This window comes from Harmonia axyridis, chromosome 2 (genome assembly GCF_914767665.1).
Source record: "Harmonia axyridis chromosome 2, icHarAxyr1.1, whole genome shotgun sequence".
NCBI lineage: Eukaryota > Metazoa > Arthropoda > Insecta > Coleoptera > Coccinellidae > Harmonia > Harmonia axyridis.
The window spans coordinates 38993495-39017815 of record NC_059502.1 but is presented as its reverse complement, the minus strand read 5'-3'; the positions used below and the strand labels follow the sequence as shown (position 1 = coordinate 39017815).

The 24321-nt window shown below is 34.5% G+C and overlaps 1 protein-coding gene across 2 annotated transcripts in view; it reads left to right on the top strand.

The window, feature by feature from the left end:
• Nucleotides 1-16923, top strand: part of LOC123672384 (anaphase-promoting complex subunit 2) — a 58039-nt gene extending 41116 nt beyond the window's left edge. For both annotated transcript variants that reach the window (XM_045606484.1, XM_045606485.1), the window contains exons 4-8: nt 14428-14686; nt 14912-15051; nt 15397-15936; nt 16289-16518; nt 16656-16923. In XM_045606484.1, the coding sequence (XP_045462440.1) occupies nt 14428-14686; nt 14912-15051; nt 15397-15936; nt 16289-16518; nt 16656-16856 (1370 nt within the window). In that variant the 3' untranslated portion in view covers nt 16857-16923. The remainder of the gene's footprint in view (nt 1-14427; nt 14687-14911; nt 15052-15396; nt 15937-16288; nt 16519-16655) is intronic.
• Nucleotides 16924-24321: the final 7398 nt, after the last annotated feature.

Sequence of the window (24321 nt, the reverse complement as noted above, 5' to 3'; positions counted from 1 at the left end):
ATGGTTTTTGACCTGACAACGTAGCAAATATTCATTTCTGTGAGTCTTTTCTATCAGAGTTGCAATTAGCCAAAGTACCCAATTTTTTGAATTTCACAGATTTTTTTTTTTTTTTAAACACATATTACTCGAAAACGGCTCAATATACGAGAAAATATGAAGAATACTTTTATTTTACAAATTAGCTAAATATTCTTCAATGAACGTCCTAGTTACTTTTAAGAGTTCGGTTCTTTGAATTTCTGGTATTTTTATGGGATGAAGTGTTCATAATGAAGAAACGGGGAGATGTGGATAAAATTTTGTGTACGGAGAAGATTCATCACATACATGAAAAACTATATCCCGAAATTCATTATTTTCTATACAACCATTTCCGAGATATAACGGAAAATGACATTTTTTTATCGATTTTCAACAGCCTGTATCTTTTTAACCGGGCCGAATCGGAAAAAATGGTAAATGAAAAAAGGGTTTCTATTGACCTCAGGAATCTTCGGTTGAAATATATGTACAAGTCAAAGACTCACCCTGTATATATACAGGGTAGCCACTTTTTCAATGGGATTGTATTGGTAACTTTTGAACCATAAGAGTTAGAAGGTCGGTCAAATGGAGAAAAAGTTGCATGCATAGAAGCATTATCAAACAGTTTAAACAAATCGAGATTATCAGGGCCGGTTATTGAGATATCATAAGAAAAGTAGATTCTGTCATTCTGATTTTTCTTTTTTTCCCACTTTATTTCAAATATTATCAAAAAATGTCACAGGAATTTTTTATTCGACAGTAAATTGTTCTCAATTTGACGTAATCAGATTTCGTATCCAACGTTTCGTGCTCTCTGGGCCACCCTCAACCTCATTTTTGTCAATACGGACCTGTATATTTTATGACACTTTTCGAAATAACTTTTAACGCTGAATTCAACGTTATATCATACAATGTCATTCAATTTTGATTTTCAGGTGATTTTGACCCTTATCCAATTTTCTTTGGGTCGGATCTGTAGTGAATGCAATTTATCAAAAACTGCTGCTAATAAAATAGTCAAGAGACGCGAATACAATGATTTTAAATTTGAATACCAAGCCTTGCAGAACTTATATCGTAATGATATCAAAATAAAGTTCGATTCTGTAATTTGTTTCAACGGAACAAATGACAAATCCAACAATTGTGATTTCTCGCGAGAAGATTGAGAATATATTGGAAGGTATTCAAGAAGACGAAATAAGCAAATGTATAAGAAGTATGGGTTCCAGAACAGTTAAGTGCATTTTACAAAATGGTGGACATTTCGAACACTTCATTCATTTTCATTTACTTTCGAATAATCATTCGATTTTTCTTTCATTAAATGATAATTCGTTTAATTATTATGAATTGAAATATGTAAATAATTATTACTTGTTTCTTGATTTGATTCTGATATGTTTCATTTAGTTCAAGATGAGTAAATTGATTTTCTCATCGGAATGTTTTGCATGTTGTTAATTAAACTGAAGGTTCCTAAATGTAATACAGATCCGACCCAAAGAAATTTGGATAAGGGTCAAAATCACCCGAAAATCAACTTTGAATGACATTGTATGATATATCGTTGAATTCAGCGTTAAAAGTTATTTCGAAAAGTGTCATAAAATATACAGGTCCGTATTGAAAAAAATGAGGTTGAGGGTGGCCCAGAGAGCACGAACCGTTGGATACGAAATCTGATTACGTCAAATTGAGAACAATTTACTATCGAATAAAAAATTCCTGTAACATTTTTCGATAATATTTGAAATAAAGTGGGAAAAAAAGAAAAATCAAAATGACAGAATTTACTTTTCTTATGATATCTCAATAACCGGCCTGATAATCTCGATTTGTTTGAACTGCTTAATAATGCTTCTATGCATGCAACTTTTTCTCCATTTGACCGACCTTCTAACTATTATGGTTTAAAAGTTACCAATACAATCCCATTGAAAAAGTGGCCACCCTGTATATATATATATATATATAGATTTGTTTGACCGCTTATACAGACCCGAATCGATATACTCTACCGACTTTTCAGTCCAAAACTGACGTTGTCAGACCCGGCTCCGGGTCTGGTAACGTTTAACCATATATTCTTGATCAGGGACGTTCGGGGATGCCAGGGGTAAATTTTCAGCCGGGTGTGAAAAATTGGTGAAACATCATAATATATACAGAAAACTTCAGGGTTCGGCCAGTGCGAGGGCGCTTGTATCGAGGCCAGCACGCTGTATATAATTGATATATTCGATCTACTTCTCCAGACCCTAAATATGACAACGCTGTAGATTGTATATAAACTTAAACCTCACACTCCGCACTTCTTATACAAACCCGGTATATAGGACCGACGTCGATAGAAATCATTTTTTATTTGTTCTTATAGAGCTTGTAAATCGGATATTCCATTTTTCTGATATAAACATCTAAAAACCATACGATTTGAAGGTTATACAAACCCGGTACATTGAATAGACGTCATGAGAATTGAATAGTGATCCTTTCAATTATGAACCTAGCACCCATATTTGAAGAACTTATTGAAACTAATAGTATTCTTCCATGGGAGTCGTTGTAATAAATGCTTTCCTTTAGAGAACGTGGAATTCTGCTTAATGGAACAGAGATACATGAAAATTTTCATAAGTGGTACAAATTTTCTTAATAACTTAAATGAAACGTATAAACTATGATTCCAAATTATACGTGAACGTAAGAGGATTTTTCATATACCATTCATTTGAATCTGTCCCAAACTTAAAAATCCGAAGTTGTTGGAGCTGTACATCTCACTGGGCACGAAACAGGTTCCGTCATATGTATCCTTCGATAAGGAAGCAATTCGTTCAAAAATATACGAACGTTGAGCCTAGAGTTTGCGAAACACTCATTCTATTGAAAAATTATTTCACGCCTATTAATCAACGAAACTTCGAGAAAAGAGGTTTCATATCTGTTTCCAAAAATTCTTCATAATTTTTCTGCCTATGATTGCACGAAACAAGTGAATGCGGAAACTTCTCTTGAGAAAAAAAGAAGTAAATTGGCCAGATTCGAAAATATTTCTCGCAAATCAAAAGTTGCATGCCAAACATATACTGTTCAGATAACTTCAAAGCGAAATAATTATCGAATTGGGATCAACGTGGAAAATGAAGACGAAAAATGAACTAAGGTAGAAAATCTTTTAAGAATCAAAAGAACTCAAATTACACGGAAACTATGGATTTAGGGTTATCAATAAATATGACTCAAACGACCGCAAATGAGTCATACCAACTTATTCTCCAAGATTCAAGTCTAATTTGGAATCACCCTGTATAGAACTTGAGTTATTGTCTACGCAATAACTTAAGTTAACTCGTAAATCATATATTTCAGCTATTTACTTTATATGCAGGTGATATAAGTAAGGAAGGAAAGCGACTTCATGATTTGATTCTTGTATGAAAATTAGAAGGAGTATTTCAATTTTTTTTTCGAAATCAGCCTCATTTCCAGATACATTCCAGACAGCCCAAATAGTGTGTTGGCGAGTTTAGGGTTTTTGATATTTATAACTGCTCTGAATAAACATCGAATAATATTACTCTGCATCATGTTCGGAATTATTTTTGTGAGAATGATATTTTAGATATATAAATAGACTTTGGAAAAGAATATCGAAAGAGCAGAGTAGAAACTTTTTTTGAAATAAATCGAAGCTTACAAGTGTATCTGACCACTTTCAATACAGACACACAAAATCTTAGAATATTTCATTCTTTGGTGCACTAACTCATTGATATGAAATGAGAACTGAAGAGATCTAGTGACAATAGAAAAGTATTCACAATATAAAAATTCTGCAAGAAATATTTTGCCATCAAAAAACCATAACAAAGTTGAATTGTTCAATTATATTGTTCAGGAAACCAATTATTGAAGAAAGAGGTTAGGACAGCATTTCCATTCTGTATATACTAAATTTGGAAATAAAATGATCGTCTTTCTATTTCACAACAACGAAAAACATCTACGCTTTGTTCGAACAAAATCGTAAGAGAATGAAAAATTGTTTCGTCATTCGAAAGAAGGCTTTCACGCAGGCGGCAACGGAGGTTAGGTTAGGTAACCTAACCTCCGATGCCGTCTGCGTGAAAGAATTTTTTCGGATGACGATACAATTTTTCATTCTCTTACGATTTTGATGGAACAAAGCGTAGATATTGTTCGTTGTTGTGAAATAGATATTTTAATCACTTTATTTCCATATACAGTAGATAATCCTTCTAATTTTCATACAAGAATCAAATCATGAAAACGTTTTCCTTCCTTACATACATCACCTGCATAGAATGTAAATATCTGAAATATATGATTTTCGAGCTGCGTACAGAAAATTCCAAATGAGTATTTCTCATGACGACGGCCGTATTTACTGGGCTTGTATAAGTTGCCAAGTGTTAGTTTCAGGTTCATATGCAGAAAGGATGAAATATCTAATATAGAAATAGTTGCCTTTCATTTTCAGCCTACTACATTGAGGGACTGGAGACGTTGATTGGACCATAACAATTATATACAGAGTGGGGCGTTCTCGCATGTCGAATTCGATCTTGTTTATTCGACATTCAAAAGAGCGTGAAATTTTCGGGTTATTGTAGCATCGTTTAACTGGCATAAGTTGTGTTGAGAACTGAAGGAACTATGTCCACGCGGAGTAAAATGAATAGTAAAAATTGCGACAGTGATGAGTATTATTATTATTACAATTTTTTATAGAATAGATTCTGATTACTCCATTAGACAATTTCATTAGTTCATGATATTGTTTGAAGCAATATTTTATTAAAGCCTCACTAATTTTAGTGATACAAATTATTCTTCTTCTTCTTCAACCTGTATTCGTCCACTCCTGGACATAGGTCTCTTTCAACCGCTTCCATGTCTCCCTATCCTGTGCTACGTTTATTCACCTCTTACCAGCAATCCTCCTAATACAAATTATTACTCAACTGAAATCTGTATTGTAGGTATCGACATTGAAAGAGAGGTTCTTTATATTAAGCAATGTGCACCGAAGAGGCATCATTACAGATCGGAAGATAGTGTAAATATATTAGAAGTTATTCCTAGCCAAGATTATTTTATTTTTTCCCTAGGACCCCATACATGCATTTCCGATTCGAATAACACAGAATGTTAAAGATGAGAAAAATAGTTTTTTCTGTGACGGGAAAAAATTTGACATTTTATCTCTGTTGACAGGTAACAAAATATGACTTTTCACGAAATTACTTTTTTCCCCGGGAAAAAAGTGAGTACTTTTTTCCCGGATATATATTTATCTACATATAGATAAAGGAATAATAATAATTCGACCACACTGTTGATGTCTTTTGTTGCTGTGCCAGAAAAATAAGCCAATAACACTGTCTCCGAGAAAGAACTGCATGTCTTTTTCATTTTTCATTCCATAAATCTTGAATACGCGGTTTCGTATATTTTCCGCGATTTAGCTGTCAATAATTTTCGTGACGCTACTTTCGCTGCTTCTATCAACTCCAGTGGAGTCAGAGAAAACACGGAATCAGACATTTTTTAAATTAATATTATTCAACAAAATAACTACTAAACAATTATTACTGAGTTCGCAATTTTTGAAACAAACCACAAAATTAAATTGACAGATATTTGATTACTTTGAAGTTTCCCTTAGCAACGCAGGTCTAATTGCAGCTTACTAGTTTAAAAATTAAAATTTCATATCGATAACATTCTGACTTTAATATATTGTAATAATATGGTCTTTCACTATTGAATTATCGTTTTTCCTGTCACAGAAAAAAATAGTGTATTATACACGGGAAATATATTAGATTTTAGCTCTCGGTTTTTTGTCTCCCGACGCGAAGCGGAGGGAGACAACATAACCTCGAGCTAAAATCTAATACTTTTTTCCCTTATATAATAAATAACTATTTCGTTTTCGCATAGTAAGCCGAAAATTATCTCGAACGATAGAGTTCGACTCCCTGATGAAAAATCGTATGTCAAATTTTTTGTTTGTCCTTCCGTCAGTATGCCTGTTTGTGTGTATGTCATTTCATCCGTATGTCTGATTGTTTTTACGTACTTCTGTATGTCCGTCCATTCAAATGTTTCTTGGTCTGCCTTTCTGTATATCTGTGTTAAAGCAACAAGAATTTGAAAATGGGGTATAAAGAATATTTCCCATAACATTTTTATCATTAGTGCTATAGATATGAAACAAAAACATTCTACAGGCGCTTTTTTCATTAGTATCTATTGGTGTAATCATTTTGTATTGCAATTAGTTATTATAGTTATGATACAATCTTGTGATTTTTAAATGTGTATCATATAAATTTATATGAGAAATGAAATTGCTTTCATTTCCCTTTCATAATGTTAACATGATATATAAATTGCTCATCAAACTATATAAATAGTCAAAAAATTCAGTTTCACAAAGCAAATCATCCTAAAGCCTTTCCATTATAATCTGAGAACGTCATATACTTAAATTTGGTGGCCACACAGTTTTCTGAATTGAACATTGCCGAGTATTTTCTTTTCAGAATTTTTCATCTGATAAATGGTGCTCTTCAAATGTGATCAATGGGACAAATCTAACGATGTTAAATTCATAAATTTGGATGCCCAACGATAATTAACATTGCCTGAAGTGTCATGTGAAAGTAAAACTTTCGATGATTTTTGAAGTTTGATGAATAATTAATATTTAGTTTTTTATATGTTCCAGAAGGAAGAAAATTGTAATTTTGCATAGAAATATTTCTGATTTACATCTGAAAAAACACGTTTGTATAATGAATTCAAAACTTAATTGCAATGAAAAATGAATGATGACTATTTTGAGCAGTTCAATAGTTAATTTATGTTGTATATCTGGGACAAAATTTGATTTTCTCCTCACAGAGTGGGCAAATTTCGATGTTTTTGCACTACAACTTCTAAACCTGAGGTGATAGACAAAATCTGATACCCCATATTCTCGGTCTCTTGTTCTGAGAAACTAACAAGGGTAGAATTCATTTTTGGCCACCTTTTGTTTTCGAGTTATAAAAGCGAAAATTGGAAAAATGGCGATATCGAAAAACTTTTACATCTCCGCTAATACTGATGCTAGAGCTCCGAAATTTAAACATTATACAGACACTTTTTTACGTAGAATCCAGTGGCGTGCTCGTGTTTTCGAAAAGGTTTTTAATTACGAAGCTATGACCCAAAGTTATGTTTTTTTCAAAGGGAACATTAAATTTCTATGCCATGTTTTGAAAGCTTAATTTTTCCTGATTTCAAAAATATATAACATTGAATGATTTGTATTAAAATAAACAACAGAAAATGGTCAAAAACCTTTTTTTACCTAAGAGTCTCAATATTTCTATGGTTTCAAATGTTGATGAGCTCATAAAAATTGAGCTTTCTATAACAAGAGCAGTGTCCTTCCGGCAATCTGATTATTTCTATGCTTCTTACTCATTTATACAAAATTCGAATCTAGATATATTTCATAAAAAGAGTTTCGAAAATATAAATGAACTCGGAGAAAATTTCCTAGGTTGCTTGAACACAGTTTCAAATATTCATCTATTGAATTCGGTGCGACATATCGAGAAGATATGTCGACTGTGCATTATTGTCGTTATTAGGTTAAATATTATTTTGTTCCCTTCGTAATTATATTGTTGAGTTCAATCCTATATGCGATGTTTCATATTCTATTTAAAATGGTGCTTATTCATTCTGGAGACCTATGAAAATAATATTTTCGGCCACCGTCCGGGAAGTGCTCACTTCCCGGACGCTTTTTCTCTGAGAAAGTAGCATTTCCCGGCCTAGTCCGGAAAGTACGTACTTCCCGGACTAGGCCGGAAAAGAAGCATAGAATCCATAGAATCCGAGATGAGGGCTGACAGTTCATATGAAATCAGTTGTCAAAAATTTGCATGTTTTTTTATCGCAATCGCAATAAAATTAGGAAAGCAGCAGCGATAGTGTTATTTTACATGGTTGCCGAAAAAATATTGTACGCAACACGCCCGAAAATGGTTTTTTTGGACTCACAGACTTCCAGGACGAGCGTAAGCGAGTCCTGGAATTTTGTCTATTCGTCCAAAAAAACCCTATTTTCCGGACTTGTTACGTAAATTACTATTCTGATACATCCATCTCATTACAAGACCTTCGATTGAAGAATTCGATCATATGGATCTTTTCGTTATTTCCAAATCAATTTTTAGATGAACAATTTACAAAACATATCTAGATTTGAATTTGGTAGAAATAAGTGAAAAGCATAGTGATAATCAGATTAACGGAAGGACACTGCTCTTGTAATAGAAAGCTCAATTTTTCTGTGCTCATTAAAAGTTGTAGTGCAAAAACATCGAAATTTGCCCACCCTGTACACCTTCTAAATCAGGCAGGAATATTAAATGTTTTATATAGGTTCTGTTTAATATAATGGCAGTGAAAAGCCCAGAAATTTTCAAGAAAAATCTAATATTTGATACTTCTTCAACTGACGTGGCACTTAAAGAAATAAAACAGGAACGCCACATATGGTCAGAAGAGGAGAATAATTTAGTACTTCAAACACTTCATGTAATCATGTAAGGAACAAGAAGCCTCCCAGAATAGGTGAATGTATGGAATTCATTTCAATGCATTCACCAAGTTTCCAGAATTATGACTGAGTTAGAATTAAAATCCTGTTATATATAGAATTCCAGCAAAAATAGATTGTTATCGAAAATATTTCATTGAGACTGAAAAGTATTCATTTTATTTTTGTTTTGTTATTTTCAAACCTTTTTTGCAGACTTGCAGTCATGTGATATTTTGAGTTTTTATTATTATTATTTTTTCAATGAGTTTTTCATTCATATACCCGCTCACAATATCTATTTCCTTCACACATTCTAATTTTTTCAGATGATTTCAGTTTCTGAGACAAATTCTAAGAATGTTTATCTCATTCAATTTAGTTGTAACTAAGAATTATTACTATTAAACGTATTAAGAAATTGACAAAATCATAATATCTCTTTTGCCATTTATTTTTTCTCGTTGTTTTCTCGCTATAAATTCCACATCATTTGATTGTTCGTCCTGCTTTTTATGTACTTAGTCAAAAACTGGTCGATCAAATACAACATCTCACGAAAGTTTCGCTGTGGTCTCTTCAAACACAAGAACTCATTGATTCACGTGAAAAACCTACATAACCGAAATTTGAGATAACATATTTCATCAATTAACTCCAGATACAAACATAATATAATCGTGATGTGGCGGATATATTGTACGATATCAATATTTTCTGAATTTATTATTATTCACAGAAAACAATTTATGTTTTATTCGGAGTTCAATCGATTAGATTTGATGCATAATGATTACAAAACTGAAATTTGAGACAAGTCATCTGACTTATCACCCTTACACATAAAACCTAAAATTCCATCGACATCTGACAGGCATTTTCTGATATTTCAAATTTTATCCGATATTTATTCTTGAATCACTAGCGGATTGATTCATACTCATTCTGCCCATTCAATTGATCCATTGTAGTTCAAGTGATTTCCAAATTTCAATTCATTGAATTGGTAGCATTCTAACACTGAGGAAATAAAATTTCAGACGGCTTTATCTTCGAAATCGCGCAAAGATTTCGTATTATCAAGCTACTCAAGAAGTTATGAGACTGTAGCTTGTTCTTTTCGCAAGTTATCGCATGTAAAAACAGAATCGGTTTTACCTCAGATTTTTCATAAAGGATTCAATTACAATCGTTTGAGATCATTTCTTGATATTAGAAAATTACGGACCTTCTAGCAAATTTTCATTCATTCAAAGTACCAGTTGAGATTCGATAAACATATTTCATGAAATAGCTGAACCATGCGAAAAATGCAATATTATCTTCACTTATTCAATTCTCAACGCCACTTATACAATTATAACAATATCGTATATCGAATAGACGCGATAAAACCCTGCGATCTGACAACACCGCTGGGATCGACAAGGGCGGCCGTACATGTCAGTCGAGTATATGTGGGAATGAAAAGTCGGCGGAACGTGACGGGTCTCAAAAAGAGAACTAAATATATAACTTTCTTGAATGAAAAAAAAGTTTTCCCCTCTTTGGATGCCTAAGGAGTTATATTTTCAAACAGCTGATTTTTCATATATACACTCCAAGAAACCACTCGGATCACATGGGTCTGAGGTAGCCTGCCAAGTTTAACGGGACTGAATACGTCCGTTGGATAAATATATATATATATATAATTCGTAAGAAAATTATTGATCGCAATATATCTAATAGATATATTATATATTATATCGAAACATCCTAACATTCTTATCTATTATATATATATATATATATATATATATATATATATATATATATATATATATATATATATATATATAATATATATATATATATATATATATATATATATATATATAAAGCACAAAAAGATAAGGACAGTCCCTCACAGAGAATTGCTAACCGTAGACACGTGTTTCGGGCTTTCGGCCCTCATCAGTACGGTGAAAAAGTGTTAGGATGAGCAACACTTGAAACAAACAACAAACAAACAGAGTCAACAACAGAAGCCAGCCGTCCATTTGTGGTTTCAGCAGGAAGACCCAATGGGTTTTCGGGAAACAACCAACATCACCACGTAGGAAGCTATAGCTACCTGCGTGACATCCGAGTCCCGGGATAATCACATGTGTAAAGGATAACGAGGGTTTTTGTTCATAAAACAAAGCACAAAAAGATAAGGACAGTCCCTCACAGAGAATTGCTAACCGTAGACACGTGTTTCGGGCTTTCGGCCCTCATCAGTACGGTGAAAAAGTGTTAGGATGAGCAACACTTGAAACAAACAACAAACAAACAGAGTCAACAACAGAAGCCAGCCGTCCATTTGTGGTTTCAGCAGGAAGACCCAATGGGTTTTCGGGAAACAACCAACATCACCACGTAGGAAGCTATAGCTACCTGCGTGACATCCGAGTCCCGGGATAATCACATGTGTAAAGGATAACGAGGGTTTTTGTTCATAAAACAAAGCACAAAAAGATAAGGACAGTCCCTCACGTGGTGATGTTGGTTGTTTCCCGAAAACCCATTGGGTCTTCCTGCTGAAACCACAAATGGACGGCTGGCTTCTGTTGTTGACTCTGTTTGTTTGTTGTTTGTTTCAAGTGTTGCTCATCCTAACACTTTTTCACCGTACTGATGAGGGCCGAAAGCCCGAAACACGTGTCTACGGTTAGCAATTCTCTGTGAGGGACTGTCCTTATCTTTTTGTGCTTTGTTTTATGAACAAAAACCCTCGTTATCCTTTACACATATATATATATATATATATATATATATATATATATAAAAAAAATATATATATATATATATAGGGAAGGTAATATTTCTTGTCCTATATTTGATATATTGAAAGTGTAATTTTCTTGGGTTTAGAGCACATTAAAATTCAATTATTTACATTTTATTCAGTGAAATCTGTGATAACTTTCGGGTATACCATACGAGATTTAAATTGATACTGATTTATTTCACAGCAGAACATGAACATGTGTTGATACAAAATAATACATATCCTATGAATATAGATAACATATACAGGCTGGACAATATAACATATGTTTAGATGTAAAATAAGCCTTTTTCAAGATTCTATATCATTACAGTTGGTCATCAACTGTCAAATCGCTGTACGAGAATTATGGAGCGAAAGTTAAATTAGGAAATAAACTCACTTCGAGATTCATTTTATTATTCACATTAACATTCAAATATTTACATTTTATTCAGTGAAATCGACATATGTTTCGGCGTAAAATAAGCCTTTTTCAAGATTGTATATCATTACAGTTGGACATCAACATCTAAAATATATTAAAAATTGGTTATTATTCATTTTTTTCCTATGTCTATGCTCACTTACTAGTCTAGCAATATTCCTTCAATAAACATTTTACAAGTCAACTCAATAAAATTAAACTTGTAAAATTTTTATTGAAGGAATATTGCTAGACTAGTAAGTGAGCATAGACATAGGAAAAAAAATTGAATAATAACCAATTTTTAATATATTTTAGATGTTGATGTCCAACTGTAATGATATACAATCTTGAAAAAGGCTTATTTTACGCCGAAACATATGTCGATTTCACTGAATAAAATGTAAATATTTGAATGTTAATGTGAATAATAAAATGAATCTCGAAGTGAGTTTATTTCCTAATTTAACTTTCGCTCCATAATTCTCGTACAGCGATTTGACAACTTTGAGTATTTCCACATTGATGTTGCTTTCTTGCAAGATCTGCCAAAGTTTCGCCAACGGTACACTATCGTATGCTTTTTTAAGCTCGACAAGAGCAAATGTACTTCTTGATTGAAGGACAGTTTTTTCTCAATGAACTGAGTGACTTTGAAAAGATGATCAATCGTTGATCTACCCGCTCTAAATCCGGCCTGTTCTTCTGCCTCCATTTGACTGTATTCTTCCTCTATCCGCTTTTTGAGGATTCTTCCGTAGGTCCTGCTCAAGGTATTCGAGACAGATACACCACGGTAATTATCACATCTACTCTTGTCGCCTTTTTTATGAATAGTTGTGATGTAAGATGTTTTCCATTCACTGGACACCGGTGACTCGTTTATACACCTTTGAAAGAGATTTCTCAGACTCTCATACAGTTTGTCTGATCCATACTTTATCAATTCAGCAGGGATGTTACCAGGTCCGGGAGATCTACCATTTTTCAACTGGTGTTCCTTGAGTTGTTATGTTAACATCTGCATAGCCTGTTGTGAATTCTTGCCTATCTTCATTAAGCTTGTCCTTGAAATGTTGTTTCCATTCATTAGGTGTTATAGGTGAAATGATTTCCTTAGTTGTGTCGTTCCTCATTTTCTTCAGTACTCTCCAGCTTTAAGTACTTCTTTTCCCCCCGAGGTAGGCATTTAGTTGCGATCATATACCTAACCTTTTTCTGTTGAATTTTGCAACTACGTGGTTTCCTTTCTTTCTCCCCACCCTTACATTGAAGTCTCCTAATATAATAAGTTCTCTGGATGTTCCGATTTTTCCTATCTCCTGATGTAGTTGTTCGAAGAAGGCGCCTTTTTCTTTTACTGTTTCATCGTCATTTAGAGCATAAACACCCAATACTGTGACTCGGTATCCGTTCACTATAAGGTTGATTTTGATGAGCCTCTCGTTAATAGGCTCCCAATTAGATATTAGTTTCCTGTATCTTTTGTGGACCAGAATCGAAACTCCACGTTTCGCCCGTTGATCTTTGGATACTCCACTAAAAAAGTGGTCATAGTCACCCCAGCTCTCCGACCCTCTGCCCTTCTTCTTTGTCTCCGTCAAGACAGCGACATCGACCCTCAAGTGTTTGAGTTCACTCACAACTTCATTGACCTTCCTAGATAGACCCTGTACGTTCCATGTTCCACAAATCGTTGTCCTTTTTCTAAGCTTATGTCGTCGCCGATGTAAATCCGTCCGTTTCCGAGGCATTCGATTAGAATTTTTTGCTTGTAGTTTTTTTTTTTTTAAGGTGATGGGGAGCAGGCCCATCGCCCCAGCCCGCATGCTTGGAGGACCAGATATTTTTGTTCATGGTTGTTTTCCACTAGATTGATTGTTATTTCCGTAACTCGAGAGATCAATCTTCCCTATAGTTGTTCAGACTACTTGAAATGCAATATCTCAACTGGTTTGTCTGCCGTTGACCGGTTTACCTGTATCCTAGGTAGGAGCCCTCACAGAGTGCTATCACCCGGGCCAGATGAACTCAGGTTTTTTAACGAGGTTGTTACTCCTCCCCCTCCTCCTTCCTCATCTCTTGAATGATGAGACCCCAGACTTGGGACTGGTACAGCGGAGTTTGTAACAACATACAGACTACTATGTAATTTCCTGATAGCTTCAGAGATTATGCTTTGAAATCCTCACATCGACTCGTGTTGTGATGTGATTTTTTTCCCTCCCTGATCCCATTTTTCCTTATCATTTGGTGCTTCGTGTACATATCTGGGAAACATCAGTGTGTCCTTTCACCCCCTCCGAATGTTTGATGATTAACAGTAATAGTTTAAAAATTACTTGATTGGAAACTACCCGTTCCATGAGATTAAGTGTCATTCGACCATAAATAGTTCTGGTCCGAGAAGGCTATTTGTTTGATGTGCGGATGGAATTCGACCTAGCACATAGTAAAGGATAAAAGAAGAAAAAGTATATGCACTACAATCATTGAGCGGATCTTACCGATTTTATCTAACTCAATTAAATTTCTCTACAGAATATCCAGACTCATTACCAGTTCTAGAAGATATTAAGGAGCTGATGCCCAGTACATATTTACGGACTCATTTTATTCAAACGCTGAAAAGAGAATTGAAGACTCGTCTTTTACATCCTGGCGTTGGTACTTCAGATATATTAACGGCTTATGTTGCTACAATAAGAACACTTCGAACACTAGACCCTTCTAGCCAATTACTAGATGCTGTGACTGAACCAATTCATGAATATCTCAGAACACGATCTGATACTATAAGGTAAATGAAATTCTATTGAATCTAATTATATTATTTTTATATTGTTTACTAGAGCTCGTAACAAGAACTTTTTGTACTTTATGTGAGGTCAGGAATAAATAACAAAATCTGTTGTATTGTTCTCTCTTATTCTGCAGTTAAAAGTAACCACTATCCACGGCATTTTTTATTGGTATTTCGGGCCGTTACGACTACGATATTTTTACTAATTTATGTTATCACCAGATGTGTCGTCACTAGTTTGACTGAAGACGGGCCAAATGATCTCGCCGAAGAACTAGTTAGTGGGGAAGCTACACAACCAGAAGATTCAGATGACGATGATTGGATGAATTGGGTACCACCTCCTAAAAATCCAATTCCAAGTAAGGATTCAATTTATTTTCAATATTTTCAATCATGTCAGGAAAAATTTGAACAGCCTATAGCTACTGATAATTTTTATTTTGGATAGGAAACAATACAGGTGAAAATAATCAAAAGATCAAAATAAAACACAAAATCATAAAAAGTACTTATTCCATGAGCTGGAAACTAAGTTCATTTTGCAGAATTTCTCATGTTGGAACATTCCTTGTATAGCAAAATTTGAGAAAATATCTTGTTGTTCATTTAAAATTCCTCTACAGCGTAAATATTAATTTCAAAAGTAAAATTGTCTAGAAAATTTGATTTTTTTGTTTCTTGAAAATGCAATCTTTGTTTTGTAGGTCAATCAAAAACGAATTCAAAATCTGCAGACATCATAACGATGCTCATTAATGTGTATGGAAGTAAAGAACTGTTTGTTAATGAGTACAGAACTTTATTAGCAGATCGTTTACTATCCCAGCTATCTTGCGACACAGAAAAAGAAATCCGATATCTGGAGTTATTGAAATTGAGATTCGGCGATGCCCAACTCAATTATTGTGAAGTTATGCTGAAAGACATAGTGGATTCGAAGAGAATAAATCAACGTATTAAGGAAGATCCAAACTATGAAAAAAACGACAATTTTATTTCAGCAATGATAGTCTCCGCCCAGTTCTGGCCGCCTTTCAAAGATGACAAATTGGAACTGCATCCAAAGGTAGTGAAACAAATGGAAAGATTCACTAGTAGTTTCGAAACATTGAAAGGGAACAGAACTTTGTTGTGGAAGAATCACCTTGGCGTTGTGGATTTAGAGATACAGACTGGAAATAAGACGTTGGAATTGACTGTGTCACCTCTCCATGCTACCATATTACTATTTTTCCAAGAGAATAGTAAGTACATTTGATTCGATTTCCATTATGCTCGTATTCCATCTTATCAATCAATCAATTAATAACAAACATGCTGCATTTGTTGTTAATCACATATCTAAAGACTAGTTCCATATTCCCAATATTTGCTCGTTGCATCAACACTATTTGTCAATAGTTTTTTTTTTGTAGAATTTCTGATAATATTTCCCGCTGCATTTGACTTTTTGTAACTTGGATTTAATGAGTTTGAAAGAATACTTTTTCAAAAATATTTGGTACTTTATTCACTTATTTTCTTCAAATGCACAATATCAGTTCAATATTTAATAATAAATATGCCCTCAAATTGATTTATATCTTAAATTCTTAGAGGAATGGTCTTTGAAGAAGCTGAGTAAAAAGATGTTGGTTCCTGTAACCGCACTCAGAAGAAAAATGAGTTATTGGCAATCTCAAGGTTTAATCGCAGAATCTGAAAATGATGTATTTGTGTTGGAGGAAGATAATGTCGAAGGTGCCAATGTTGAAGCTGATGTAGAAGATGACGAAACAGAGTCTGTGATGACCAGTACTAAAGATCAAAGAAATGAAGAACTACAGGTGAATTTAAATTGCGAATTCAGTAAAAGTAGCTTGCTCTACACAATATATTGCCAATTAAATTCCATTGATTGCAGACAATTCATTATAATTGGTTTTTGAAGCTTCAGATCTAATGAATCGCCTCTTACTTTCAGACTTTCTGGTCATACATAGTTGGAATGCTCACAAATCTTGAATCACTTTCATTGGATAGAATACATCAAATGTTAAAAATGTTTGTGTTTGAGGGAACAAGTACTGAATACACCTTGGAGGAGTTACAGAATTTGCTTGATAAGAAGATTAGGGAGCATCAGCTCATTTTTTCAAATGGGGCTTATAAATTACCCAAATAAGGATTAATTATGGTAACATTATAAGACTGATTGAATTTCATTTGTAACAATAAATTCACAAATACTATCTACTATTTTACTTTTAAACCTAAATGCTCTTACAAAATGCATTTCAAAGCAACCTGGACAACTTATAACAACCTTTACTGAATTATTAGTAAAGGTTGGAAAATTCTTATCTGATCTTGATGAAATTTGGTATGGACATGGAATTTAAGCCGTTCAACATTCAGTTTTTCCAGGTGAAGAAAGCATTCGTTAACGAGAAATTGGGGGTGTTTTTTATTTATTGATTTATTCACACCAACACCAATGATATATGGTAATTACAAATGTAGAATACAAACAATTCGTTACTTGACCTAATAAACAAATAAATCCCTCAGGATTCCCAAGCAGTCCAAAAATATATATTCAATTCGCATATGGAATACAGTTCGAGATAGTTGTATATTTTCCGGCTCTCCATTGTTTTGATAGTTCTGGGTATCTATATTTCGCAAAAATTTTTGATAGTGAAATATAATCGCTTTTTGATTGTATACAGCCGTTGGAATTTGTTTTTGAGGTTGACTTCTACGAATCTGAAAATTCAAAATGGTTTTAACATCCCAACAACAATCTGACGTCCGTGATATCATCAATGCATCTTTAATGGATGATAATTTCTTATCAAGACTCGCTGAATGTGTTGCTAGTAAGGTGATTGAAAAACTTAACAAGGAGATTGAATGTTTGTATACGAAATCAGCTGAAATTGAATCCGAGGTCGTTAAACTCAGGAGCGAGAACATCAACCTCAAAAATCGTTTGAATAATTTGGAACAAAAGCAGAAATCTAAGACGCTTAGGATCACTGGAATTTCACCTGTGAATAATGAAAATGCTCAGATATTAGTCCAGAGAAAGTTGAGTGAGAAGTTGAAATTAACAAAGAAATCTTTTGAAATTGACCAATGTTATAGAATAAGATCAGTTGGGGGTAAGTCGGGTATGAAACCCTTTTTAGTAACTTTTACTACTTCTACTGGTCGTGATGTCGTATATAGAAATAAATCTAAGCTCAAAGGGACTGGTATTTTTATAACTGAAGATCTCACAAAGGAAAACTATAATTTGCTTAATATTTCTAAGACGAAATTTGGGTTCAAGAATGTGTGGACGTCGGAGGGAAGAATTTTTGCACGGGTTGATGATAAGATACACAGAATTCGGAATATGGATGATTTGCAGGGGTGCGAGGAGGTGCATTCGGAAAAATAAGTGCAGGACTTGACTCACATAAATTTCTTTCTTTTTTTTTTTACATACATTTTTTTAAGTATTAAATTAATTAATTAATAATTAATAGTCATAGTTATATTATTTTTTTTTTCTTTCTTTATATTTGTTCTGATTAAATTTGGATGTCTGATTTAAACTGTGCTCTTTTGAATGTTAGATCATTGATATCAAATTTTGTAGAATTACGTGATACTCTTGAGTTATATAGTTTTGATTTATTGGCTCTTACTGAGACTTGGTTGAGGGATGATCCAGATGAGTCTATTTTTATTGATGGATATCGGTTTGTGAGAAATGATAGGCTTACTCGGGGAGGAGGTACGGGTATATACGTGAAGGATGGAATTAATTATGAGGTTCTGAATTTCCAACTTAAACTAGAAAATGCTTCTATTATGGTGACAGTTAATAAGGTTAAAATTTTATATTGTGTTATTTATAAACCTCCTAAAGTTGATAATAAGATTAATTTACAATTGCTGCTTGATGACATTGAGGATGTAATGCTTAAGTCTGTAGCAGTCGTTGATAAAGTTATTTTAATAGGTGATATGAATGTTGATTATCTGAAGGGTGATAGTCCTGATTGTCTTTCTTATATTAATACATTAAACAACTTTGGTTTAACGCAGATGGTGAGTCAGTCAACTCGAAAGGATGCTCTTCTTGATCATGTCGTTACCAACGTACCGGATATTGTGCACACGGTTGATGTTGTTGATTATCATTTTAGTGATCATGATTTGGTTAGATTCTCTGTTTCTATGGATGGTCATAGTAGCTGCCCCAAATTTGTGTCATATAGGAGTTTCAGAAAATTTTCATTGAGTTCTTTTCAGAGAGATTTGGAGCTGTCTACCTTAGGTGATATTTTGAAAACTAATGATATAGATGAGAAGGTAAAAATCCTGAATAATGTTCTGGTTGACTTATTTGACAGACACGCCCCACTAGTTTCACGTCGCATAACGAAACCGCCGGCTCCTTGGCTATCTGCTGAGATCGAGGAACACATGAAGTCTAGAGACAGAGCTAAGGCAAAGTTTAGAAAATCGAAACGGGAACCAGACTGGGTAAGGTATAAAGAACTGCGCAATGTGACTACTCTAAAAATTCGTAAAGCTAAAAGTGAATATTTTTCTACTATTTTTCGAACACAGAATGGAAGAGATTTATGGAAGCAACTCAGATGTATGAATGTGGGTAGAAAGCCTAGTACTGATATTCCGTGTGATCTTTCTGATCCTGATAAATTAAATAACTTTTTTGTTCATTCCATACCAGATAATCTAAATAATTCATCGGATAGATTTCTCAGGTACTACTCTTCTGACACTTTCTGCGAATTTGAGGAGAAAACATCTTTTTCATTGGTCGACGAGGCATTAATTGATAAATATTTGCATGATATCAGGTCGAATGCTTCGGGTTCGGATAATTTGAGCATTTCATTGCTAAAGTTGTGTTGTCCTTTCATTCTGAAGTATCTTGTAAATATAATGAATAGCTGCATCTTAAGCAGATATTATCCTTTGGCTTGGAAAAATTCTATAGTTTTACCAATACCTAAGAGGCGGAATGTTGAACATTTTAGTGATCTACGTCCAATTAGCATTTTGCCTGCTGCCTCTAAAATATTCGAGAAGGTTTTGTATTACCAGATTATTGAACATCTAAATGAGTTTGAGGTACTTCCGGAATGTCAGTCAGGTTTTCGTAGTGGATTCAGTTGCATGATTGCTCTCCTCAAAATAAGTGATGATATTATAAAGAATTCTGATAATGGACTTGTAACAGCGTTAGTCTTGTTAGATTATTCTAAGGCATTTGATACGATCTCTCATAACTTATTACTTGCCGTGTTGTCTTTCGTAGGATTCTCTGATGTTGCAGTAGCATTGTTTCGGAGTTATCTTTCTTTCAGAAGTCAGCGTGTCAAAATCAATGGTTCTCTGTCTGATCCTTTGCCTGTATCCATAGGGGTGCCACAGGGGTCCCTCCTGGGTCCTCTGCTTTTCATCATCTATACTCACAAGTTTTGGAGGTTCCTTCAATTCTGTAATGCCCATTTTTATGCTGATGACACTCAGTTCTATCTCAGTTTTGATGCTGGTGATGTTGACGAAGGGGTCAGGAAGTTGAATCATGACCTTGCGACCATCCAGGAGATATCTGAGCAACACAACCTTTCGATTAACCCCAGTAAATCTTGTGCAATACTTTTCGGCAATGAGGCTGTATGTGATAGGTTAAGTGAGAATATCCATTTTTTCATTGGTGGTGATGAGATTCCTATTGTAAAGAGTGTTCGTAACCTGGGTTTGATAATGGACAATTCTTTTCGTTTCAGGTTACATATCGCAGGATGTATTAGGCGCTCGCTGTATGCCTTGAGGCTTATCTATCCTCACCGCTCTATTTTGCCTGTTGAGGTAAAGAGGACAGTTTGTGATTCCTTGGTATTGTCCAACTTCAATTATTGCTCACAGGTTTTTTTTTCCTGTTTGGATCAAGTGACCTTGAACTCTATCCAGAGAATTCAAAATTCTTGCTTGAGATTCATATATGGAATTCGAAAGTTTGATCATATAAGTCATAAATTGGTGGATGTCAGGTGGTTGAACATGCGTAACAGATTTCTGGTGGGAGCTTTAGTCTGTTACCACCGTATTCTATTGTCTAAAAAACCATCGTATCTGTATCGAAAGATAACATTCAGGTCTGATGTACATAATCTTAACACACGTAGTAGAGGACTTATATCCCCTCCTCCTCATAGGCTGTCACTATTTGAAAGATCTTTTAGTTTTTCCATTTATAGATTTTATAACAGATATATTTGTAATTCATTTGTAGATTTGTCTGTGTCATCTTTCAGAGCTAGAGTCAGGGATGTAGTTTATAGGGATCAGTGCGGTCTCAGTAATCAGTAATTCTCTCTTTTTTTTTTTTTGACACATATGACTCACTTATAATTAAATTTTGAAATCAGAAAGTTATTGAAATTTTTTCTTTGTGTTATGTCATTTTTTTTTTCTTTTTCAATCATTATTGTCTCGAGATGTATAAAGCTTTTTTTCATATATTTTTCGTCAGGGTTTGAGTGGAAGAGCAGGGGTGTATGGCTTCATCAACATCTGAACTCCGCCCTGTGATTGATTTTTTCTGATGTTTTTTTTTTTTGGAATTGTAATATTTTTTATTCTCTCCAATAAAGGCATTATTCCGACTTTTGCCTATACGCGTAGGATTTATCCTCGCCGTCGGCTTCTCACTCCTCGCTAAGGCCCAGTTTCACCAAACAGCACTTGATCCCAGATTGATTAAACTCCGCTTGTTACTAAAGCAGGCTTAACAGTGTTTTCTGTTTCACCATGCATCAACCCGTCCGAAGATGATCGCGATTAACCAAATCGCGATTAAATAGTCAAACCATTTGGCAACGTTGTGAACAAAAAGTTATATAGTGTTCTGTATCGTATTAGCCGTGATGACCACCATTGCCGCTAGGTGTCAGGTGTCATTCATTCATAACTCATAACATTTCAAATCATTTGTCATCTTGTAAAAAAAAAACAAAGTTAATTTTTGCCGAAAATGTCGAGTGATGTGCTTCGAAATGTCGGAAACTTGCAGAAGTTAAAAAGAAATTATCCCATTTCACAAAACCACACATTCTGGAAAAAAAACTATATAAGTAATTTTATTAACTTATTTATTTTTATTAACAAGTTTAACTGCTTATTAAATAATATTTCAATCAAACATATCAATAAATTATTCTTTGCAATAAATTTCATAAAACACAAAAACAAAGTTTACGTGTATTTTAAATGGGAAATATTGAGCCTATACATATAGTCATATTTTGATAAAATTGACCCAAAAATTAGAAATTTCCGGAAAAATAATTACATAGACAAGAGTTCCATACTGATAAATAATTATTAATCTCAACTTGAAAGGTTATAATCCTCCAAAAATGGCCGATTAGTGCTAAATCGCGATTGGTCGATTAAATGGCGCTTTGGAGTGTGGTGAAACGCTACATTACATTAATCGTGATCTAAGGCCTCACTTAAGAGCCAAGTCAAGATTAAAGCATTTGGTGAAACTGGGCCTAAGAGGAACATTCACTCAATCCCAGATATTTAAAATATCAGAAGGGTAGAGCTCGGTCGTGTCCGGTCCTTGTGGTCCCCCTGGTTGTCGTCGAACTTCTGGTCCTCTTACACGCGATCCTTGGACCTGTCCTTCGCTTCCTAGGAATTTTCTCACCGTCCTTGCAGTACCTAAAAGAACAGCTTTTTGCATTACATTACATATATACTCACTAAGCCCTAGTTGCTTGATATTTCTCTTGAGATTTTTGGGTACTATTCCTGTTGTTGAGATGATAATTGGAATAGTTCTCGTTGATATCATTCCCCACTGGCGCTTTATCTGAAATTCGAGGTCCCTATATTTTGAAATTTTTTCGACCTCTTTTTGACGCAAGTTGTTGTTATTAGGTATTGCTACGTCGATGAGTATAGCTGCCTTTTGATGTTTATCAACTAGCAATATATCTGGCCTGTTGTGAGGGACTGTTTTATCAGTCAAAACTGTACGATCCCAGTACAGTTTATAGCGTTCGTTTTCCAGGATGGTCTCCGGTCGGTACTTGTAGTATGGTACTTTTTCAGATTGAGTTAGTGTTAATTTAGTTGCCATTTCTTGGTGTAATATCTTTCCTACTGCATCGTGTCTCTCTTTATATTCATTTCCTGCAAACATCTGACATCCACCCGTGATATGTTGTATTGTCTCATTTGTTGGACACCCATATCGGCATCGATCGTCGGTAATAGTTCGATCCTTTATGATATGCCTGCAGTAATTTCTAGTTGAGATCACTTGATCTTGGATGGCTAAAAGAAAACCCTCTGTTTCTGGGTACATTGCACCTGATGTGAGCCAAAAGTTCGACGCTTCAATGTCGACATGATCCTGGTTCACCTCGTTGAAATGTCTTCCATGCAGGGGCTTCTCTCTCCATCTATCCAATTTTTCTTGGTTTGTCTGGTGGTTGTATGAAAATTGCTCCTTGTGAAGTTGTAAAGGTGTTGATTCGTCTGCTTCACACAGTATTTTGTAGAACTCTGATGTACTTGCTTGATCTCTGAAGTATTCCCGTAGGCTTTCTATCTGCCCACTAGCAAGTTCCATGATGTCCGTAAGACCCCTGCCTCCTTTATTTCTCGGCAGTGTAGTCCTCTCAATGCTGCTTTTCGGATGGTGCTTGTTTGCTTTTGTCATCAACGTTCTCATTTTACGTTGCAAGTTTTCGATGTCTGTTTTGCTCCATGGAACTATACCGAATGAGTATGTTAGAATTGAACATGCATATGTGTTGATGGCTCTCGTCATGTTCCTGCTGTTGAGGTTTCTTTTTAAGATTTTTTTGGTTCTCCTAATGAACTCAGTCGTTAAGTCTTGCTTCATTCTTTGGTGGTTGATTCGTCGATTCTGTTTCATTCCAAGATATTTATAAAGATCATCCAACTTCATTGCTTCTATTTGCTGTCCATTTGCGAGAGTGATCGGTTCATCTTGTATTCTTCCTCTCACTACGCTGAGAGTACGACATTTGTCCAAACCGAATTCCATACCTACATCTTTCGAAAAATGTTCCACTAGTTTGACCATAATTTCTAGGTGGTTCTTATTGCCTGTTATCAGTTTCAAATCATCCATGTACAGCAAATGATTGAGGGTGGTAGTATTATTATTTCCTTTAATGTTGAAACCCTTTTCAGTAGCGTTTAGCTGTTTAGAGAGTGGGTTCAGCGCCAAGCAGAACCATAAAGGGCTCATGGAGTCACCTTGGAAAATTCCCCTCTTAATTGGAATCAGTTTGGTTTTTATGTTTGCCGTGGAAAGCTCGATGTTCGTTTTCCAATTGTCCATTGCAAGCTTTAGAAAATTGGTTATAATTGGATCGATCTTGTATATCTCCAAAATTTTCTTCAGCCAGCCATGTGGAAGTGAGTCGAAAGCCTTCTTATAATCAAAATAAGTCATGAAAAGGTTTCTATGTTTCTTGAAGGCTTGGTTGCATATGATGGAATCTATAACCAGCTGTTCCTTCGATCCTTGTGCATTCTTGGAACATCCTTTCTGCTGTGTTGTTATTATTTCA